At 40.9% G+C, this 9050-nt stretch overlaps 1 protein-coding gene across 2 annotated transcripts in view; it reads right to left on the bottom strand.

Moving 5' to 3' along the window:
• Positions 1–489: 489 nt before the first annotated feature.
• AGAP2 (ArfGAP with GTPase domain, ankyrin repeat and PH domain 2) overlaps positions 490–9050 on the bottom strand; it is a 198049-nt gene continuing 189488 nt past the window's right edge. For both annotated transcript variants that reach the window (XM_075851962.1, XM_075851961.1), the window contains 4 exons: positions 8939–9029; positions 8005–8227; positions 5628–5883; positions 490–5333 (listed from right to left, as the gene is read on the bottom strand). In XM_075851962.1, the coding sequence (XP_075708077.1) occupies positions 5127–5333; positions 5628–5883; positions 8005–8227; positions 8939–9029 (777 nt within the window). In that variant the 3' untranslated portion in view covers positions 490–5126. The remainder of the gene's footprint in view (positions 5334–5627; positions 5884–8004; positions 8228–8938; positions 9030–9050) is intronic.

The following is a 9050-nucleotide window of genomic DNA, read 5'->3' as shown; positions in this document are numbered from 1 at the left end:
TGGAGATTCACTTTAAGGTTTTGTAATTTTCTTATAAACACACTATTATAATGATTTATTACAAACCATTAAATATTACGCTTTCATCTACTGCTGGTTAATATCTTCTACCATGTTCAGATGAGTGATTCTTGCCTATAGGTCAAGATAAAAGACATTCTAATAGGTTCAGTAAGGTTCCATTTTTAGATTCTAGATTTTAGAATTATGTATTAACAAATTAGAAAACCTTGAATAAAAATAAGCTACAACCTAACCAAAAAATGTTGTAATGCCTCATTGGATATGTGAAATTTCACTTCCTTGTTATATAGGGGAGTTCTCTTTAAATAGGGGGAATTTGCTGGTTTCATTTACTCTTTCATCTACCAAATGACCACATTAATGTTGAAATGTAGTCACTGAAAGGGAGGAAAAATGTAAAATTGTAAATTAAACAACAACATCATAATGAATAGTGACTATCACAGGTAAATGACAAAAAAAAAGTAAAAACACAATAGCAATGTTTAATATATTCGTCATCTCCACTTCTCAAACACATATAACTGCCTTACACAGAACAATATATACGATTTGTAAAGATTGCATTGTTAAGCTGCCATACTGTACGCAAAATGTAAAAACACCCAACCAATGCCCTATAGTTCTAATAAACCAATAAATTAAACAGCCTTGCCAGAAGATCACAAAAGATACCGTTAACCATGTGCACGGCAAAAACAAGTTCACAACTGTTTCTGGGTGTCAGCTGTCTATTTTTAAATACTATATAACTTTTTTTTTTTTCAAAAATCTTACATAGAAACAGGTTTGCATTAAAAAAAAAAACAACACTCTTTACTCATACATTCGAGTGCAAAGCACCCACAGCTATGAAGGCTTGAGGGTTGATTTAAAAATATATGTTCATTTTCTCTGAATTGAAATAGTTCTTATTCATATCCCTATTTAAATAATTATGTCAATTTTGGTAGTGGCACTTTTATAAAAAAAAAATACAACTTAAAGGACATAACTAAAGATCTAACGGTAGTCAATTTAACAAAATTAATAGCTACAGTTAAATTGTTTTAAAGGGGTTGTCTCGCCAAGACATCCCCTGTCCATACGCCCTTTGTAAAAGCGGCTCCTGCTCTGGTACACCCGGCCCTTCCAGTCATTTGAACGGCTGCCAAGTAATACTTGTATAGTGTACATTGTACCGCAAGACACGGCTTCCCCTGGTGACTACATTTTATCAGTGGGCTTAAAAAAGACGGCTTCAATTTAAAAATGGGTTTAGCCTGCTATGGACTCATACTGTATCCCCAGGTTTGGCCATATGGGATGCAGAAGTAGCACAAAGGCCCCTCTGCCACATTTTGAACCAGTATTATAAATGGCACATGGTAGGTAGAGGCTCGTGACAGATTTTGCATTGGGGCCAAGAAGCTTTAAGTTACAACTCTGAATACTAACACAGATGATTGAAGTTCAATGAGCATGCAGTGTATTATAAAATCTGTGCCATGGTTATTATTCTGGAGGAGGTGAATGGCACATAAAATACTCCATTCCCTTTCATTGCCGGCTGAATAGTTGCGGGTTCTGCTCAGATTTATGCACGGAATGAACGCCAAAATCCTGACAGAATCTACAACATGTGAAATAGGCTAAGAAGGCACCAGTAATATAAACGGCCCCTTGGAAGATTTTGATATTGGGCCCAGGAGCTTTCACGTTCTGACTCTACCTCCGCGTGCCTCTGATTTTATATGGAGGCGCACCATTTTTTTTTCTAATAGATTCCATAAGAATTCTTGAGGAAAAACCTCTATGGCATGCTCCATCACATGTCATATGTGTAGTGGCCCAATATGGCGGCACACAGAGTACCTTCTGCTCCATAATACGAACCCATAGGGACTCTGTGTACCACAATACAGACTTTGTGTATGCGCCTTTGCCATGTGATTGATCCCATACTGATTCAAGTGCATTTCATAAAAAAGGATGAGCTGATTTGTGTAGTATACTAGTAAATTGGACATGTGTACTTTCAGCAGTGCCATTGGACTATTCAGTGTCCGGCATGGCAGGATAATACATTTAGGGTATGTTCACACAGGGCGTATATGCTGCAGAAAAGTCTGCAGCAGAAAAGACTCAGAACACGTAGGGAAATCCGGATAAAAATTTGCACCAAATAGTGATGCATATATTCTGCCAGATTGTCCCCTGTGGAAAATGGCCACCAGAAAAAAAAAACTCTCCTTCCATAGCAACGCGCCCCCGCTCTTCCGGCTGCTCTGTGTCCGAGCGGTCTCCTCTCATGACATTGCATCACATGTGATCACTGCTGCTACTGTAAATTACCACGTTTGCTCGCTGCCCTCCTACAAAACGTGCTTGACGTTCATAAACAATGCAATTACTATTAGCACTGCAATTTTCAAATATAACAAGTACTACAAACTTTTAGGGCAAACATTGTTCTAGCACATGGGAATAAAAATGACATTCACATAGTGGAAATCTACAGGGTCATTACTACAGAAAAAGAGTGTAGCATTCTGTCACATTAAGGGCAGATTCAGACGAACGTTGCGTTTTTGCGCGCGCAAACAACGCTGCGTTTTGCGCGCGCAAAAACCATTTGACAGCTGCGTGTGTCATCCGTGTATGATGCGCGGCTGCGTGATTTTCGCGCAGCCGCCATCATAGAGATGAGGCTAGTCGACGCCCGTCACTGTACAAGGTGCTGAAAGAGCTAACTGATCGGCAGTAATTCTTTCAGCACCCTCGACAGTGAATGCCGAACACAATATACAGCAACCTGTTAAAAAAAAAGAAAAAGTTCGTACTTACCGAGAACTTCCCGGCCGTTGCTTGGTGACGCGTCCTTGGTGACGCGCCTCTCTTGATATCGGGCCCCACCTCCCTGGATGACACGGCAGTCCATGTGACCGCTGCAGCCTGTGCTTGGCCTGTGATTGGCTGGAGCTGTCACTTGGACTGAATTGTCATCCCGGGAGGTCAGACTGGAGGAAGAAGCCGGGAGTTATCGGTAAGTCAGAACTTCGTTTTTTTTACAGGTTCATGTTTATTGGGATCGGTAGTCACTGTCCATGGTGCTGAAACAGTTTAACTCTTTCAGCACCCTGGACAGTGACTATCTCCTGACGTCGCGTACCGGAATTTTTTTTGCCGGGTTCGGCCAAAACGAGTTCGGCCGTACCCGGTGAAGTTCGGTTCGATTGTCCGGGTTCGCTCATCTCAAAGACACTCAATTTGGATGTTTGGAAACAGAAAAGCACGTGGTGCTTTTCTGGTTACATTCATCCTTTTGACAGCTGGTGCGCTGTTTCAGTCGGTTCGTACGGAAGTGCTTCCGTGCGACCTGCGTGGTTTTCACGCACCCATTGACTTCAATGGGTGCGTGATGCGCGAAATACGCGGAGATATTGAACCTGTCGCGTTTTGTACGCAGCGAACAAACGCTGCGTACAAATCACGCATTGTTTGAACTGCCCCATTGACTTCTATAGGGCTGTGCGTAGCGCGCGAAAAATACGTGGCCTGCACGCACGAAAATCACGCTCGTGTGAATCCCTCCTAATAAGGCTGGGTTCACACAGAGTTTTTTGTAGGAGGAAAATCTTCCTCAAAATTCCGTTTGGAAGTTTGAGGCAGATTTTCCTCTCCCTGCACGCCGATTTTCGCGGAGTTTTTTGCGGGGTTTTTCACCTGCGGCCATTGAGCGCCGCGGGCATAAAACACTGCGAAATACGCTTTCTCTGCCTCCCATTGAAGTCAATGGGAGGTCAGAGGCGGAAACGCCAGAAGATAGGGCATGTCGCTTCTTTTTCCCACGAGGCAGTTTTACTGCTCGCGGGAAAAAGACGCCGACGCCTCCCATTGAAATCAATGGGAGGCATTTTCGGGCCGTTATTGCCGAGTTTTGCGACGCGGTTTCCGAGTCAAAAAACTTGTCAAAATACTCCGTGTGAACATAGCCTAAGGATGGGTTCACACAAAGTTTTTTGCAGGAGGAAAATCTGCCTCAAAATTCTGTTTGGAATGTTGAGGCAGATTTTCCTCTGCCTGCACGTTTTTTGCCCGCTGCCATTAAACGCCATTAAGGGCATAAACCGCTGCGAAATATGCTTTCTCTGCATCCCATTGATGTCAATGGGAGGTCAGAGACGTAAACGCCCGAAGATAGGGCATGTCGCCTCTTTTTCCCCGCGAGCGTTTTTTTCCGCTCGAGGGAAAAAAACGCCTCCGCCTCCCATTGAAATCAATGGAAGGCATTTTTGGACGTCTTTTGGCGCGTTCTACGGATCGGTTTCCGCGTAAAAAAACTCGTCAAAAAAACTCAGTGTGAACTCCCCCTTAGGCTCAGTTCACACAGAGTTTTTTGGCACGTTTGACGAGGACACCGCGTCGGAAGACGCGCCAAAAAAGTCAGAAAATGACCTCCCATTGACATCACTGGGAGGCAGAGAAAGCGTATTTCGTGGCATTTTTGCCCGTGGCGCTCAATGGCCGCGAGTGAAAGACGCCGCAAAAAAAGCGGCAAACGGCGTGCAGGCAGAATTTTCTGCCTGCAAAAAACTGTGTGAACAGGGCCTTATTGTACAACTGTCCCATTACTACGAACTAGATCAGTTCCTCTTAAAAGCGAGCAATATTATTGAGTTTGGTCTTGATGAACGACTTCAATAACTATTCACACTATAAGATCCATTGAATTTTTTTTTTTCTGTTTGTTTCCTATAAAAGCTCAAACCTTAAGAATTGGGATACAGTATGTCCCGGGCTGACGGAAGGGGACTCTTCAGTTTTACTGTTCTTTCAGTAATGAAAGAATTAAGGCATTAAATACTACTATGCTGGATCACAGCAACAAGGGGAAGTAAGCTGAAAGCATTACAAGAAAGAATATTAAGATGGACGGCATTAATCCAAATGCATCTTTCAAAATATACATACACCATCAGTATATACATCGGACTCTTTTTTTTTTTTTCTTTTATATGACAAATTACACATTAGCACGGATGAGCAACCAGACAAGCTTCCACTGGCAACAGTCATTGATCTAATGCCAGCCTTCTCATGCCAGCGAATGGTACAGCTGGCTATACAAGGGCAGTCCGGGAATCAGTTCTTATAATGCTGGTACAACTGCTTTTTCTCCTCAGGATAGGGGTACTCATAGAACTTGTGGGCTCATTGGGACATCCATGTTGAAGAAGGATGTCCACACACTCTTGACTTCCAGCTCTTCTAGCATAGAAGAGGGCAGTGTGGCCATTAATGTCTTTGGCCTTCACGTCAACACCGTACTGTAAGAATAAGAAACAGTTAGTGAATTGAATGTTTCTGTGGCTAACTCAATAACACAATCTTTGTGTAGTATGAAAATATTAAGCCATAAAGCGGTTGTTCAGGATTAGAAAAACATGGCTGCTTTCTTCCAAAAACAGCGCCACACCTTTTCATAGGTTGTGTCTGGTATTGCAGCTCAGGTCCATTGGAGTGAATAGGGCTGAGCAGCAATATCAAACAATCTGCCCCTTTGTTTGTATGCATTAAAAACCCTTGGAACCCGAAATGACCACTGTAACATAATGCCTCACCCAGACAAGCAGTTGTGTGATGACCACATGGGGGAGCTCACAGGCCAAATGAAGAGTAGTACGTTTCTCTCGGTCTCCGGTGGCACTATTGATCTGCTCCTTGTTACTGTGGGCGAGTAGGAGTAAGACACCGGCAAGGTTTTTGTCTTGAACTGCTTTGAATAGTTGCTTCACCAATGAAATCCCAGGGCTTTTTAATGGAGCCAAAAACAACCGCTGCTCATACTTTGCTCGTATCCAGGACTCTCTTTCCTCCCTGAATAATAAGTAGAACCATAGAGATAGGATTTAAGACATGTAAACAGTATAACTGCCCACTTTTTCAGAAAGATGTAGCTTATGGTATTTTATGCTTCGCATAACTTAACATAAAATTACTGTAGCAAGATTCGGATAGCACTAGGTAAACCGTGGGTGCATGCGTAGGGGCCCATCCCGATCCAATGGAAAGAAAGTACTACACACACCAAAAGGGAGATTTTCCAAAACACACACACACACACACACACACACACACACACACTATGCAATATAATGTCATCAATAAATAATGACATTATATTGTATACTATTGGTTATGGAATCTAAAAATATATATATATATATATATATATATATATATATATATATATATACACACACATTTATTAACTTTATAGTGCCAGAGGAAGGTCATGGTATTGACCGAAACGTCGCACGCACTGTTACTGGCTAAAGAGAAATCATTTATTTGGAAAATCTCCCATTTGGTGTGCATAGTACTTTCTTTCCTTAACAACAGGCTACAGAAGCAAAAAGAGCGATGTATATACATACGTACATACATAAATATATATACTGTGAATATATATATATATATATATATATATATATATATATATATTATATACATACAATGGCCACTTTATTCAAGACACCCATCTAGTAGTACGTTGTATCTCCCTGGCCTTCAGAACCGTAGCAATTTCTTGTGGGAAAGACTCAGCTAGGTGTTGAAATTGATCTGCAGGGATATGGGCCCATTGTTCTATAACTGGATTGGATGCTTCTAAGGTTCTTGACTCCTTTTGACTCAATTTTCAGCTGTACGAGACATGTGTCCAAAAAACGCATTGCAAAACTGTACTGTGGCTCGGCCTCAATCATGTACGGGAACCCTTGGCCTACATTCACATAGCAGTATATTGGTCAGTATTATGAATCAGAATTTGTAAACCAAAACCAGGAGTGGGTTCAAATCACGGAAGAGGTACAAATCTTTCCATTATATTTTTTCTCTCTTTATGTTCCCCTCTTGGTTTTGGCTTTCAAACACTGATGCAAAATACTAATCAAAATACTGCCATATGAATGAGTCTTGAGTTTATATTTACATGTGGTGACTTTTTGCCACGATAATTGCAAATTAGCAGCAAAAAAAGGCAAAATGGCACAACACTAAATAAAAAACTATGTGGTTTTGATAAAAAATAAAAGTTTTTGCTGTTATTTTGCGATAAACAGGCAAAGACATGCCACAAAACCTGCTTGTGTGAATACACCCTAATGTAGTCTGGTCATAAAATATTCCCTACCCAGGGAAGCTATGCTCTCTAGTGTGTAATGTACCCAGGGAAGCAATGCTCTCTAGTGTGTAATGTACCCAGGGAAGCTATGCTCTCTAGTGTGTAATGTACCCAGGGAAGCTATGCTCTCTAGTGTGTAATGTACCCAGGGAAGCTATGCTCTCTAGTGTGTAATGTACCCAGGGAAGCTATGCTCTCTAGTGTGTAATGTACCCAGGGAAGCTATGCTCTCTAGTGTGTAATGTACCCAGGGAAGCTATGCTCTCTAGTGCGTAATCGCTCCACATTAAACCAATTTATTTTCTCAGCTGTGATCTGTGATAATCAAATAGAAGATAATGAAACAAAAGCCATAGTAGCATATTTTATTGTTGATGTTGATTAAAATATGGAATACACATTGGCCTACATTTACTATGCAGTTTACGCCAATGGGACGTACGACAAATTTGTAGTAAAATTTGCAACTTTCTTCGTTGCTCAACAAATTTTAAATTTGAGGAGAAAAGTGCTAGTGATCTCCAAGAAGATGTAGTGTAAGTTGAAATTATTATGTGAATAACGCAAATCTACTCCTGCCAATAGCAGGCATAGATGTGACTTTATGACAATTTGACATGTTAAAATGCGGCAAATTTATTAAGAGCTGTGCTCCTTTTAATAAACTTGGAGCATATACCTCCAACTAACTCCTTTATCCATTTGATAATCCAACATGTGTGACAATCTAGTAGGGAAGGAAATCTTCATTATACTATGAGACATAACAATATATACCAGTACATCACTGATTAGTAGAAGAAGCATTCTACCTTGAGGAGTCATGGTTTGGCTTAGTCCGACCTTGAGTTGTCATCTCCCAGATGCTGTTGGCCATTTCATTGCCAATAGAAGTTAGGACGAGTGTCAGCTCAAGTGGCCAATCATCCAGATCCAGGGAGCGCACACGAGACAAATGTGTACCAAGGTTCCGATGAATTCCTGAGCATTCAATGCAGATCAGGGCTCCTAGGTTCAAGCTAGCCCAGGTGGGATCTAGGGGATACAAAAATGTACAATATAAGATACGTCATATAGTTGTGTATTGCAATAATAGTGTTCATGCATTTACTAGTAACCGTATAAATTAATGGCATTATTTTATCTCAATATCGTTATCATTCATATTTGTTTTATTTCTAATTTACTTATAGTATGCAACAAATTAAAGAAGGAAAATGTTCTATTTTGACGCCATTTGTCATGTTTACGGTGAATATGGATTGGGAGGCTCGGTGCGGATGATCTTGTACTTCTAACGCTGGCATGCCGTGAGAAATTTCTATTGATGGCAACACTAAAAACACAGCAGCTTTGTTCCAGAAATCTCATGAATAGGGCTTGCAGAAGTCTTCGCACATGTTGCAAGAACAACCCCATTCAGATGTATGGAATGGATTAAATCGTAGAAATTTCAGAAAAAAAATCTGCTGTTTGTAAACGTACCCTTCCTGGGGGCTTTCCAAGCAAAGATATTGCAAAAAATCATAATTCCCATGATATTTTTGATCTTTTAGAGCATGTTAAGCACATGTCACCTACTATTAGCTAAATTCATGGGGTCAACCATGGAGAAATTACAGTGTCTCCCATTGTGATAATAGCCGATTACCGGGTCACCATCTCTTTGCATGCCTTGTATTCTGAAAAAACGGTTGTCAAAAATTGGGTAGTCTTTTTACCGGAAAAAAAAAAAAAGCCACTTACTTGGGACATTACAATCTACACAGAAGTTATTCCCTTTAGCAGTCCTGATAGCTTGGATAGCTACAGCTTCACTTTGGCTGTCCATACGGGCCTGAAATAACACACGAGTAAT

The sequence above is a fragment of the Rhinoderma darwinii genome, chromosome 2, assembly GCF_050947455.1.
Source record: "Rhinoderma darwinii isolate aRhiDar2 chromosome 2, aRhiDar2.hap1, whole genome shotgun sequence".
NCBI lineage: Eukaryota > Metazoa > Chordata > Amphibia > Anura > Rhinodermatidae > Rhinoderma > Rhinoderma darwinii.
The sequence above is the reverse complement of the archived record's forward strand: the minus strand, read 5'-3'. Positions and strand labels throughout refer to the sequence as shown.